The sequence below is a fragment of the Podarcis filfolensis genome (genome assembly GCF_964270895.1).
Source record: "Podarcis filfolensis genome assembly, chromosome: 14".
Classification (NCBI taxonomy): Eukaryota; Metazoa; Chordata; class Lepidosauria; order Squamata; family Lacertidae; genus Podarcis; species Podarcis filfolensis.
In genome coordinates this window covers 3659017-3673367 of record NC_139616.1, presented here as the reverse complement: position 1 = coordinate 3673367, position 14351 = coordinate 3659017, and the positions used below count along the sequence as shown (strand labels likewise).

General features: G+C 42.0%; 1 protein-coding gene across 4 annotated transcripts in view; it reads left to right on the top strand.

Annotated features, from left to right (window-relative positions):
- The window catches only part of ICE2 (interactor of little elongation complex ELL subunit 2), a 31509-nt gene extending 18616 nt beyond the window's left edge, over nt 1-12893 (top strand). For 3 of the 4 annotated variants that reach the window (XM_083586346.1, XM_083586347.1, XM_083586348.1), the window contains exons 11-15: nt 909-1038; nt 4294-4378; nt 6071-6121; nt 7904-8162; nt 11854-12893. In XM_083586346.1, the coding sequence (XP_083442472.1) occupies nt 909-1038; nt 4294-4378; nt 6071-6121; nt 7904-8162; nt 11854-12069 (741 nt within the window). In that variant the 3' untranslated portion in view covers nt 12070-12893. Of the gene's footprint in view, nt 1-908; nt 1039-4293; nt 4379-5995; nt 6122-7903; nt 8163-11853 lie in introns of all 4 variants that reach the window. The other variant, XR_014541620.1, reaches the window with a different exon arrangement.
- Nucleotides 12894-14351: the final 1458 nt, after the last annotated feature.

Sequence of the window (14351 nt, the reverse complement as noted above, 5' to 3'; positions counted from 1 at the left end):
AAGCATCTATGCAAAATTGAAACTATGGTGTGGTTGTGACCTCAAGACTGTTTATTCCAGCAGTGGCAATTACTGCTGTGGTGCTCTTAAGAGAATACAAAAGGGTGAGAAACACTGTGCACTTTTTTTATTTACCCTGATGCTACAGAGCTGAAGGGAGGCAGACTCTCAGCTCTCTTAAGTTTTCCACATTTATATCCTTACAATGCATGTATCGAAAAGTTGCATAGCAGAGGAAGTGGGGCAAGGTGTCATGGGCTGCTGGGTGCCCTCCAGTGGGTGGGCCCAGCGCTGCCTGAAAATTCAGCACGGGGTGGGACGTGGGTGGTGCACAGCCTGCAGGGCGCTCCAGCTGCTGCATCCCTCCTGGTCGCAAGCGGGCTCAGTGCTGCCGGAAAAAGCAGCGTGGGGCGCACTGCTGGAAGGGCACCTGGAATGGACACCTGGGAGAGGCGTGTAAGTGCCGGCCTGCAGGTGTTCCTCCCAAGTCGTGGGCGCCCTACCAGCGGTGCACCCCACAATGTTTTTTCTTACAGCGCTGGGCTGGCGCACGCCAGCTTCTTCCCTTCCAGGAGGGATGCATTCGCTTGGGCAACACACTTGATGCCCCGCCTCCATGGTGTGTGGGGGGGTGCGCGCATTGCCCCAGGCGCCAGCGGGAGTTGCTACGCTGGTGTGCATATTGTAGAACCTTCACAAAAAAGATAATCACCCAGAAGTTACTTCCTTTGCTACTTTGCATCTCAAAATAGTTTTCAGATTAAGGGAAGACTTCATGAACCCCAGGCCTGGTCCCAGATGAGTCCAGTCTGGCAGTGAATCAGATTTACATTCTGGTTATTTATGAAGTATATAGACTAAAAATATGTTAACCAAGTGAAAACACCCCCTCCCCTCTGGTTTTGCAGTACTTTCCAGTTTACATATTGCCAAAGCTAGAATATCAAGCCTTCTATGGAGTGGAAGCATTAACTGAAGGTGAAGTATGTCGTCTGTGGACAGAGAGTTTGTTACATTCAAGAAGTTCATTTACAGTTGGTAAGTTCAGTCCTGCTGAACATAAGTTGATTCGTTCTGGGTTAATATTTTCTGATCCTGCACTAAGGGGATCGTAACTTCCTGTCATTTTCTTTCTGCAAAATTCTTCACATAACCATTTTTTTAAAAAAATGGACCAACTGGGAATAATTTCTCAATGGAAAAACTATGCTGAATGTTCCAATATGTAATCAAGTCCTGTGGCATGCATATGGAATTCATGGACACAAAGATGTGGCAATTGCACTTTTGATGGACAGCAGAGCCAGGCCAGAGTTTGGGGATGCAGTCCCTCAGAATTCCACCAGGGGCTGGAGCCTCTCTGATTGGCTACCAAGACAGCCAGTTGGTGGGGGGGTGGAGTCAGCACTTTGGGAGGGAGAATAAAAGGAGCTGTTTCTGAGGGATAGAGTTGGATAGGGATAGAGAAGGGAAAGAGACTGGAGATAGGGACAGAGATAGGGGATTAGGATAGGATTTGACTGAGGGAGAGCTGGTTCTGATTTGAGTTGAACATGCACACGGAGGAGACTAACTCTAGCAAGAGCCTCATAGTTTAAGATAGGAAGACCATGTGGAGTGTCTTGGGAGGGTATACAGACAGGAGTTATCTGGAGGGCTGAGTCTGAGCAGGGAGAAGGAAAAGCTGTGGGAATACAGACTACCTGGGTCTCATTCCAGCCAGGAGGGGAGAGTTCTTCTAGGAAAAGAAGAATCCCAAGCCAGTAACAAGGGGTGAAGTGATGCCCTGGGTCTGTTATACTAATCCGAATACCTCAGGAGTGGGATTACTAGTTAACTGACGAAAAGGACCCCTTTGCTCTTGGACCAAATTAAAAACATTGACCTGAAGCATCTGCCGGACCTAAGCATAAGGACCTAGAAAGGAGTAACAGAAACTGAAGTGTAACAGCTGATTTTGAGTAGAGGGAGTTTAAGAGAAGATGTGCCTGTACTACTGTGCTTAAGCCTGTAACATAATCATATTTAGCTTAAGTAATAAGTTAACTTCTACCTGAAAGAACGCATCTCCTGACCCAACTTTGTTTCACCAACTTCTTCTTCGTCATCTTCTTCTTCTTCTTCTTTGTAAATAAAACTTCTCTTGTTTGGTTAACTCCTGCCTGAGACTCCTTGAATCGCAGTTTCTCTCACACAAGATAGCCTGTGGTAAATTGCAGACATTCATTTAATTGGCATACTGTGAGGTGGGTCCGCTATATTTAATTGGGAGCAGGATGAATCTGCTACGTATTAATTGGTGGTTAGCGGTGGGATCCGCTACAGCCCCATGCATACAAGGCCTTTTAAAGGGATTAGAAAAACCCCAGGGAACACCAGTCTATTAGCTATGATAGCTAAAAGGAGCATCCCTTTTGAGAAGCAGCCTGTCTCTTGAAGATGGTGCTAAACGGAACAAAGTCATTGCCTTCATGTGCTGCTTGTGAATGTTCAGAGATATCTGGCTGCTTGCTGTTGGAAACAACTGATCCCAGAAGGCTATTCTCAAGTAACGTATTGCACAACTTGTAAGAAAAAAAATAAAATCAGGCCTGTACTTAGCAGAAGTATGCGTAGAGAACAGGAATCTGAGTGTGTTGGATTATTGGTCCTTTCATAGAATCAAAGAATTGTAGAGTTGGAAATATCTAAAGGGTCATCATGACCATAAGCAACATTATTTGGAGTGTTGAAGGCAGATTCTTGATAGTCAGTGCCCTTCCTACATAGACTTATTCACTGCTGTCTGTCCATGACCCTTCATTTCACTGCTAACAACAATACAGGGCTGGGTGAGAGACTTTTTGTTACTCCATTACTAGCTAGTGGAGATTAGCGCCGCACCCCATAGTTGAATTTGACTGGATTTAACCATCCAGGACTTACCTTTAGTTGTGCAGAGCAGTTGCTACTATGATATCATTTGCCTTGGAATAAAGAAATCTGTTCAAAACTGAGTACCCTGAGTTAGCAAGTTTACCAACTCTGGAAATTAGCAAAATGGAAACATATCCCAGGTCCCCATTCCAACAGCGCAGCATAGTTTTAGTTTGTCTACCCTTGTGATTTTTAAGAGCCGGACTAAATCAGTTTCACAAGTATGAACAGATGGCTTTTTCTACTTTTTAATGATATTGCATTTCATCATTTTATAAGCCGCTTTGTGGGGTTTTGAGTGTAGGGCAAGGCAAGAAAAAAACCACACATACCTGGAAATAATAAATAAATAAATGCTTCTTTGAAGGTAGTTGAATTACTGATAAAATATGCAGACTGAGGATGCCCAACCTCTCTCTCCCTCTGGCTCACAGGGATTTATTGGTTAGAGGGATAAAGTTAAAAAGCAAACCTACCAAAAAACAAACAAACCCCCACCTCTTGATAATCTTCCCTTCTTGTGTAACCAGCCATGAAGTATGACTGATAATCTTGCTGTCAGGAAATTGACATTTGCTTGGAGTTGATAGCAGTATGTCGAATACAATGTCTATGTAAAGTTTACCTAACTTCAGAGCACTTTTGGCAAAGCACATGCAGTGGCTGGAAAGGTGCTCCACATTTAATGGCTGAACTGAAATTCAAACAAAGCACAATACAGATTCAAGACTGCATTAGTTAGTAAGTGACAGAACATTCAAACAAGTAAGTGTTTAAATACTCTCCCCAACTCTGTGTACAGAGATGAATCAAAGAAATTAGTTGCAGAAAGAAACTTTCAGTTCAAGTTTATTAATTGTTCACAGACTTCTGCACTTCAGAAAGCAAATGTTTGATTCTGTACACAGAAAAATCCAGAAAAGCCTACTAACCATGCATTTTTCCTTATTAAAGATTTGAACAGGTTTAGAGCAAGCAATACACATTGATAGCTGAACAATTTAGAGGGTGGTCAGTGGATGTTTTTGTTTATTAGTTTTAAAAAAAGAAACCAGTACATTACCAGCCACCAGCTCCTATATGTGGGCCAATGGTGACCAATGGCATTTAAGGCCTGAGACTAGAAAGATGGCTGTTTTAGGGGGTTCAGTAGAACTCACTCCTGGGTAAGTACAATAGGATGGTAGCCATCAGGATTTTGGGGTTTGTTTTACCTGGTCTCCCTTTATAGTTCTTAGTTTTATTTTATTGAAGTTGTGATTGTGTCATGATCTTTTAATCTAAATGCTGGTCTCTCCATTACTTGAGAATTTCCTTCATCTTTGTTGTGCAGTTCCTCATTTTTCATTGTGAAACTGTTTGGTATTTTTTCTTCAGGTCATGTTGATGCCTTGACTTCAAAGTTGTTTCTGCTTGAGCAACTGCCTGCAGAAGGGTTGAAAAAAAGATTTGGTACATTTAAGTGAGTGAGCTTCCTATAATGTAAAAAAATTGCAAGGTATTTGTTAATGACAGCTTCAGAAGAAGAAGCATGTCTGAACAAGCCAGCTCCTTTTAAATGTCATTCCTCAAGTTACTACACAACACTGTTTTGACCACCCTGGTTGAGGTATATTCTCTATTCCAACTCTACATGTTAATGATACAAATAAAATACAGTACAGGGTTACCGCTTCACCAGGTGCTACCTGTTGGTTTGTTGTTATGGTTTGGGTAGATGATATACTTAGGCAGAAAGCTGATGGATCATTTAGTAAAACCAAATAGACAAATTGGATGACATTAAGTTGAGGGAGGGGGCCTTTATTGTCAGGTGAATTTCCCCCATCAAACCATAGGTAGCACTTTCAGTTCACGCTGAATCCTTGCCAAAGCAGGCTTCTTTTGTCATTGTGTGTGTTCTGAACAGTCAGGTGGCACAGGCCACACACTTCCAATGTTCACTTTGCTGTCATGATTTTGAAACTTTTGTGAAAAAATGTAATATGAGACTCTCTGGCCAGATTTCCTACATGTCTGGTGCTGTGGTGGGTGAATGGGGCAGTACAGTGTTACTTCGGTTTTTGAACATCTCCATTGACAAACGTTTCGGTTTTCAAATGCTGTAAGCCTGGAAGTACCATAATTGGCCCGAATATAAGCTGCACCTTTAAAATTGGAGGGGGGGGGAGAAAAAAAGAAAAATACCTGGCTGCATATGGGGGGGGAGCCGCGCTGCATTGCCAATGGCCTTTCCCCTTCCTTGCTTTCTCCCTCCCTGGCCTTGGAGAGCACGGGGGACTACACACAAGGCGGGTGTCGCTTTGCCGCGCTCCTGGCACTGTTTGCCCCGTGCTCTTGGCTGCACACCATACGTTTGTGAATATAAGCCACACTTTAACTTTTTATGGTTGGAATTTGGGAAAAAAGTTAGGCTTATATTCAGGCCAATACGGTAAATGCTTCAGTTTTCGAACACACCTCAGAAGTCGAACATGAAACACAGCTTCCGTATTGAGTTTTCCGTTTTGAGGCTTCCATACTGAGGTTTTGGTTTTCAAACATTTTGGAACTCGAACAGTCTTCTGGAATGGATTATGTTCGAAAACTGAGGTACCACTGTATAGAGCTGAGTAGCCTGGTCAGTAGCCTGGTCAGTAGCCTGATCAGGGAAGTTTGTCAGAATTCACAAACTATGTAGCTGTATGTATGTATGTTTTTGAGAGACCAATGATTTATAATGCACTAATTTTTAGTGTTCATGAAACACTTCCCTCAAATTATTTGTTCCTTATGAATGTTAATCTTTCTGTAAGTGCGGAACTGACACTTTTACAAGCACCACATAGGTACAAATAGTGTTAGTTCCACGCTTGCAAGAAACCTGTTGGTTTTAGGCAGGGGCCTTTGCTGTGTTGTTTTCAGCACCTGCTAAAAGCCTTTTGGTTTAGGCAAGCCTACCCAGACATATAATGGTAACATGCAATTTTATTATGTACATTTTTAGCAACTGCCTGTTTATATTTTGATAAGATCAGACACTAAAATCAAGTTAACATAGTTTTTATCAGCATTTTAAGATGAATGTTTTATATTCTAGGTAAACTGCTTAGAAGTTAAGAATGATTAAGTGGTATATAACCATCCTGTTACATTAATAAATTTACACATGCAGGCCAGCAAATTCACTGAATATTCTCCAACATATACTGAAGAAAGTGAGTGGGTATGTATTTCCTTTGACTTTATTTCTAAATGGTCCATGGTCCTATGCTAATTTTGTCATAAGTACCAGAAAAGCCCTTGCAGACTTAGAGCTCCAGGTGCATAAGGAAGGCTCACAAGCTGGAAGGTCCTAGGGAGCCGTGCAGTGGAAGGCAACAAGAAGAGAAAAGGGGCGTGGGTAGCAGGATCCAGGATCAAGAACCGTGAAAGCTGCTGAGCCAAGGTTGTTGAGAATGAAGGGAAGGCAGGGCTGAAGGCATGTGCTGGGCAGACCCAATGCAAAAAAAGAACCTGGGCTGAGAGAAGCCACATTCACAGACCAGTAAGCTATCCAGCAGAGGAACAAAATGAGGAGAATTCTGCACTTGTTTAGCCAGTGTCCTGACCTGAAAGATTTTCATTCATTCTTTTGTTAATCTTTTTATATGGCACTTTTCCATGGGATTGTGACTATAGTAACTTGCAACATGTCGGACAGTCAGCAATAATTAGCACAATTCAAAACTGGTGTGAACAGTTGCAAATAACCATAGTGTTAGTCAGCAAGTACAAGGTAAGATTGTCAACAGTAGGAATAAACTGACCTAATCCAGCATCTTGAAACCAAACAGGAGAAGAGAATAGAGCTGAACATAGCAACAAAAATGTACTGTGCTCATTGCCAAACAACATAGGGTTCTCTATAGGCATGTTGTTTGCCAGCCACACACTTTGCTTGTGGCAGCCTTTCTCCCAGCTCTCACCTGGGTCTCCTTGCTGAATCTCTTCTCTCCATATGGGAAGATAAAGATTGCCCGTCGCCGTTCAGGCCCTGCATGCACTCACAGTGCTGCTATTTCTCAGGCTCTCCCCCTTAAGCCCCCCTTCATGCACTGTCTTCCACACCCAGGCCTTAGCATGCTTCAGAGCAGTGGAGCAGGGTGTGATACATAGAAAGGCTCAGGCTCTTGATGTTAGTGTGCCTCCACCAAGCACCCCTTCCAGTAGTTCTGTGCCCAGGAAAGAATCATTTTGGGGGGCCACATACACGCCAGGCAGGGAAGAACAGGCTTCCTATGGATTGAGCACCTTGGAAGAACTGGTGACTCCAACTGCTAAGCAGCCTATCTGCTATGTCAGAGATGCAAGTTCTGGGCATGAGAACAAGCTTGCTTGCCTCTCTCCTTGCTCCATCACTCCCAAGTGCTGAGTGCTACTTCATCTGCAGACTATACCCTCATGTGATATAAGCATGTGAAGGTGGTGTGCATCACCTGTGTACATGTGTTTCCCCCTACACTTTCTTCACAAACACATTTATTTATTTAACCAATATATTATCTATTTAACACATATGTGTTTGTGAAGAAAGTGACACATGCTAAGCAGTCCTTGGAGTTGACTGGATCTAAAAGTCCCAAGTGAAAACTACAAGGTAGTAGAGTATTGGAGGGAGCATAGGAAACAATTGGCACTCCTGGCTACCTGCTCAAACTTAATGGTGACAAAGCCTTCTCCATTCCTCCTCCCAGAACCAGTGGTTGAGGAAAACAGTGTGGTGGTGAGGATTCTATGTGCAAGTTGTGTTTGCTTTCAAAGGACTTTGCATAGTGCAGGAGGTGGAACATTTAGCCTTGTATGAGTCACAGCTCTTAATGTTGTGGTGATCACACTAGAGTGCCTACTCCAATACAGTACATCTGTCAAATGGGAACAGAACACCCTTGTGCTCTTCCCTTTCTGTACTGTTCATTTGCTTCAAAGCCACAAAGCATACCATTTTAGCCTCCATTTGTACTTTTAGTTTGCAGGAGGGCTCTTACCTATTGGCTCATGCAGCAGGAGACGCTTCTGTTACCATCTATAAGAGCTGCGACGGAAAAGCTACCCGAGCAACGTACAACTTGCATTCAGCTCACTCTGCCCTGCCCAGCATACCTTCTGCCCTCTCAGTTCCATGGGTGCCACTAGATCCCAACATCCCTCTGCCCTATCATTTTGCTCAAGGGCGAGTTCCATGCACTTTCCCACCAAAGCCAGCAAACCCTGTAAAGAACCAGAAGGTGAGATTTTAATATTATGTTTTCCATAACATGGGCATTTTTTTGCATTTTATGGCCATTTGATCTCACCATTTTACATTTATATATATTTCCAGTATACAGGTGTGCTTGTGTATATCTGCCAAGTGAAGATTTTATGTATTCATTCCTTTTCTGTTCCGTACCTTTGATATATGAAAGATACCAGGGTGGCTAGTAATATGTAGCATAAACACTTCATACATCTGATGAAGTGGACCCTGGTCCACAAACACATGTGCCTTTTAAGGAACCACAAAGACTCTTGGTAGTTTTAGAAAATTGTATGTGGTTCCATTAAAAAAAAAGGAGCCTCGTGTTTTTCTTGACTGTGGCTGTGTGATTACTTCTAATGTAGGAAAACATGATTTTGTTGTTCCAGTTAGAAACATATAATTTTATGTGGGTGGTTGTTCCTTCTTTTTTCTTTGTAAATAAAACTAAACAGTTCCACTGAATGTATACATTTTCAGTCTCTTCCAACTATATAGTTGAAGCAGTGAGAAAATGTTCAATCTCTTGCAGCAGTGTGGCCTGTCTGACTTCCTTATGTGCTGCATCTACCCCACTATTATCTCTGCTAAGAGGCAACAGCTCTGGGGTTCTTTGCAGAGATCCTTCTGCCCTGAAATTATTTTCTAGTGATCTCAGGAGTTGAACCTGTGGCCTTCTCTCGACAGAGCCACAGTTCCTTGTGGGTTTTATTTGAAATATTTATGAGAATGGGGAAAAGAAATATATTCTGTAAAATCAAATATCTGGTCACCCTGATCTGCTCAAAAGATAAGGAAGAGCTTAACAAAGCTGCAACCTGTGATGTTATACTTGTAGACAAATGACCATAAGCATAAGAAACTTAAGAACTATGAGTGGAGAGCAAAATTATTAGACTACGCGGAGTTGGATAAATTGACAGGAAAGATTAGATATTTAAGAGACCAAAAGTTCATTAAGGATTGGGGAAAATATGTAGATTACCTGGAATATATAAGTGAGGGACAAACAACGTTAAGGGGATTTAAAGAAGCATTGTGAAAGACGAAGAGTTATTGACTAAAGGGAATAGAAGAGAGAGAGATATATATTGTCAATATAAGCTAGGAAATGCGTAATCTTAATTATTACCACGAATGATTTACGGACAAGCTGAAGGAAGTCTTATAAGAGATGGAAATGTGAAATATCTGATGTGAAACATGTAACGTGTACTATTTTTTTTTTCTTCTTTTCTTTTTATTTTCTTCTTATTTTTTGTTTATCTTTTATTTGTAAATCAATAAAAATTCAAATATCGGGAAGAGGCACCCAAAAAAAAAAAAGAAACTTAAGAACTTCTCCATCTATTCCAATATTCTGTTTCTAACTGGTCAGCCAGGTACCTCTGGTAAGTTTGCAAGAAGAGGGTTGCCATATTTCAAAAAGTAAAAACCAGGACACCCTGTTTTACAAAAATGCCCAAAAAACATGTTATTTTTGGTTGACTTGCCTAAGATCCAGTACAAAGCACTGCCTTTGAGAAATTCCCCCCAGACATCAATTCTACCTTTGAAATCCCAGTAATGTCTGGATGTATGACAGCCCTTGCACCTAGTATTTGGAGGTCTACTGCTCTCTACATCGAGGCTCCATTTTAACTGCCATGACTGATTGATCTAATGACATCAGTGAATTTGTCCAATGCTTTTTGAAGCGATCCTAAGCCCAGACCACATCCCATAGTAGCAAATTCCCTAATTACGTCCTGCATGACAAAGTCCTTTCTATCAGTACTGAATCTACTGCTTATTTACTTCATTGAAAGACTTTAAATTCTAACATTTTGTCTGTGGAAGAGAAATGCCCTCCTCTAAACACCACGTTTCCCAAGAGTAGAGTAGCTAGTGAGTGGTTTATGGAGTAAGCTTGAATTCTAGTACTGCTTGAACTTGCTGGTTGTTGTAAAACATTGAAGCTGCAATCCTGTGCACGTTTATCTGGGAGTAAGCCATATTGAACTTGGTGTGGCTTAGTGCTGAGTAAAGTTGCATAGTATCGCACAGTGTGTCTTAACACTGGGAATGTGGCCCAGTGTATAAGGGAAACAGCTGCTTCTGCTGCTATATAATCATTATTTAGTGCCAGCAAAGCGAAGGGTGTGATCCAGTATCCAAAAGTGACTTGTTGCCTCTCTTATAATATTATCCAGAACAAGCTCAGAGGTGTGGGTGGGACAGGGAGCAAAAGGGTACTGTATAATGTACAGCTAAAGAGAGATGAGTGTAAATCTGCAATGGCTTTTCTGAAAAAGTGAATTCAGGAGATTGTGAGGAAAGAGGAGTGTTTAAAAACACGGAGAGGCTGTTTGAACCACAGAGAATATTGTGGTAGAAAACGCAGAGATAGAAATGGAGAAGGAGGTGAAAGGTGTAGGCAGCTTGCCCAGCTTGAAAGCAAAAAGAGACTGCAAGGGAAGTTAAATGAAATACCTGCAATGTTATGCAAATCTACGCTGCAACTGCATTTGGAATACTGTGGGCAGTTCTGATAACCTCACATCAAAAAGAACACTGTAGAGTTGGAAAAGGTTCAGAAAAGGGCAACCAAAATTATCAAGGGTCTAGAATGACTCGTCTACAAGGAGAAGTTGCAGACTTTTTAGTTTAGAGAAAAAATGTTTAAGAGATGACATGAGATAAGTTTATAAAATTATGCATGGCATTGTAACTGATGGTGAAGAGAGGCAGTGTGACCAGTGTGGAGATTGGGGCATCATGGATCTATTTTGGCTTGTTGTCATTTTGGATGTAGAGTGCCCTAGACCTTTGAGATGATACGGAGGTGTTTTCAGAAGCTGCATGTTATGTGAGTTCTGTGACTGGAACTCCCCAAGTCGTTTTTTTATTTTGCATGGAGGTGCAGTTTGGATTGGTGGTGAGGGAGAGTCTAACCCTTTGCCCCTGTACTACAGCCTCCAGTGGAATTATGCATCTCAAAAGTGCTATTAGCTTAAGCTATTAACCCAGAAGTTTTTCCCCATCTATCATATAGATCTAGCTACACCAAATCAGGGCAGCTGCCTTTGATTAAATGCAAAAATATCAGAAGGCTTCCACATCACTTGTAGGTTTTCGGGAAGCTTAAGATATAAACGCTTGTTCCTGAAAGCTCTACTTGTGTCTTGTTTCATAGTAACTCAGGAAGTAGCTAGCCAGAAGCAAGATCACAGATCACTGGAATTTTGCAGCTGAAGGGGTAATACTGTACAAATATGCTGAGTATCCAATGAAGGCAGGGGTGTGTATCTGCAGAAGCTCACAGGTTCAATCCCTGACATCTCCAGGCAGGGCTGGGAATGTTCCCTGTCTGAAACCCTGGAGAGCTGCTGCCAGTCAGTGTAGACACTGCTGAGCTAGATGGACAAATGGTCTGACTCTGTACAAAGCAGCTTTCTACATTCCTTCCTATAAAGCAGACCCTTCACAGCAATATATCATGTAGTGTAATTTGCTCCACCCTTAACTGTTTTAGGACTGAGTTAAGGGGGAGGAAGAAGGTGTTTCACTGTTTTTCATTTCTGAGCAAATGTTAGCAAAGTTAGGGAGACTCTACAAGAAACTTCACACCCTGAACTTTAATCAGATTTGAAGTAGTTTCCTCTTTTTCTCTCTTTCTTCCCTGTTCTTTTAACTCCTAGATGAGTGGGACAAAAGCACACACAGGCACACCCAACCGCAAAGAGCAAGTTCCCATGGAAACAAACAACGATCACCCGCCAGCTAATCCTTTTCGAAAGAGACGTGGGGCTGCCCAGAACAAGTCAATGATGAGAAATATCTACAGGCAGGCAAATCGAGGGTCAAATTGGAAGTTCTGGAAAAAACCAAAGATGAGCAGAGATGAGCCAACTTAGTCATTTGGAGGAAATGTAGAGCAGAAAATAACTTCTTTTGTACGCAAATGACTGTACAGCCATGGAGAGAATGCCAGGATGGGCGAACTTATCTGTTAAGAAATGCTGCTGTAAAACCTTTTGACTTATTTTCTGTATCCAGTCAAATTGGATGAGGGCTGTTTCTATCAAGGCAAGTGCAGACCTGAAGCAACTATCTAATAGTTTGCTGTTACTGGGCCAAGTTGCAGGGAATAAATGTGGGGAACTTTCTGAACATCATATTTTATTATTAATAAAATTAAACCAGCCACAGCATGCCTTTCGAAACCAGCTGTTGCACTTAAGTGATCTGGGCCAAAGCAGATCTATAACTGACTCTCAAGCAACTCCCACTCCAGCTTCTTTTGGTTTTTCTTGAAAGTTGGTTGACTCCCACATCGCATCTCTTGGATCCTCACTTAAACAGCATGCTTGAAACAAGTACCACAGATACATGCAATGAGTTTGCGTTGCAAACAATTACAGCCCAATGCTGCATTTTAAAAAAATACTATTTTATACTTGTTTGAAATTGAAGTAGGCTACTCGCACAAAGTTACTTTAATACAGTTAAAAATAATAATATGATTAATTTTAAATGTTCCAGTTGCACACGCTAAAAGTTTGAATTTGACTTTTCTCATCTGTTTGGTTGTTGATAGTGGTGTTTTTTTCTGTGCGTAGGTTGTAAAAAACACTTGTATTTTTATATCCTGAAATGATTTCAAGTTTGAGTCTTGTCAGCTTGGCTGCCTTAGTGTAATTTTAAGTTGTACATTGATAAACTACTTTTTAAAAGAAAACATTATTGCCCTCTTCAGATACACAGGCGGGCCCTATCATGAAGTGGTGGTGGCGGCTGGGTACTGCAGCAGATAGTTGCGTCTGACTGATGCCACAGGACAGTTCTGCCGCTGAGCCTCCTTGAAGTAAACAGCTGTGCAAGAACACCATAGGGTGGCTCTGCTGCTGCTGTCGAGTTTACTGAGGCTTGCACAGGATAACTGATTTGTAACCCATATTAGTAAATGTATAGCAGGCACCAAACTAACTTTCCATTTCAGGTATCTTTGGCCCTCTGAATGCAGACACACTCTGAACCTGGCTGTAATGTGTCAGTGAACTCTGTTAATGCCTTTTGCTTTTCTGGATGGAGAGATGTGAGAGGAGGGGCTGATTTTTGCATGGTTGGAATTTGGCTGCCATACAAACATAAGAATATTTGTTTCTCTGTCCACTTCTCCTGACACTCTTCTCACTTCTGCCTCTCACCTGCCACCTCTGCCATGTTTCCCACAAGGAAATGCAACCCTCAGTCTAAAAGAAGTTCCCTACCACTGTTCTAAACTGTTCTACATTTTCATTAGGATCAATTTCCTTGTCTGGGGCTCCACTTAAAGAACTACTCTTGGTGAGAGAGAATGTTTTTAAACAAGTTCTGTGTTCAACAGTACAAACCCGTACAAAGAGACAACTACTTCATGACACAGAAAAGAGGTTTAATACACTAACACCTTTTCATTCATTTGTCGCCTTGTTTACCTTCTGTTGCCATAGCAGACACCTTCTTCTCTGTTCCTCTGAACTTGTTTCAGTTCCTTAATGAAAAGGAGCCAAGTTTGCTTTGCACTGTTGCTAAATAGTAGGTTCTGTTTCAAAACCATAAATCCAGTCTTTGACCTCCCACAGAAGAAATATTTTGGCGGTGAGTCATGTATGTGCTCGATAACAAGAGGGTGGGGTTCAGCAGCTCAGTTTTTCAGCTCGCTTTAAAGTGGGGAAAATCAAGGAATTTTCTCAACCTGTCTATAAGGTTTACCTTTAACTTCTTGCTGCTCAACCCTCTGTTCAGAGGCCATTTGGTTGAGAGGCCTCTGACAGTTAGCTGTACATGATTGCATACCCCCCCCCCTTTTCTCTTGTGATTGGGATGGCATTTCTTTGCTGCTAGCTGATATATGCAGATTGGCTGCTGCGAGGTTTAGGCTTTAGGGTGTTCTTGGTGTGGCACCTATTGCTTATGTTCCCATGGAAGATGCCAGGCCTGCTTCTCTGAAGTCTTCTTCTAGACAGGCAAAACTTGTCAGTCAGACTTTTGAGTGCCTAGAGCTTAAAGCTGTATGCTGAGCATCTGGGTGTGGCTTTCAAATGGTGCAGCATTTTGTATTCCTGTTTCTAAGGCAGCCTTTGCTACCCAGGTGCCCTCCATATGTTTTGGACTACAACTTCCAACAGCCCCAGCCAGCATGACTGTATTACCA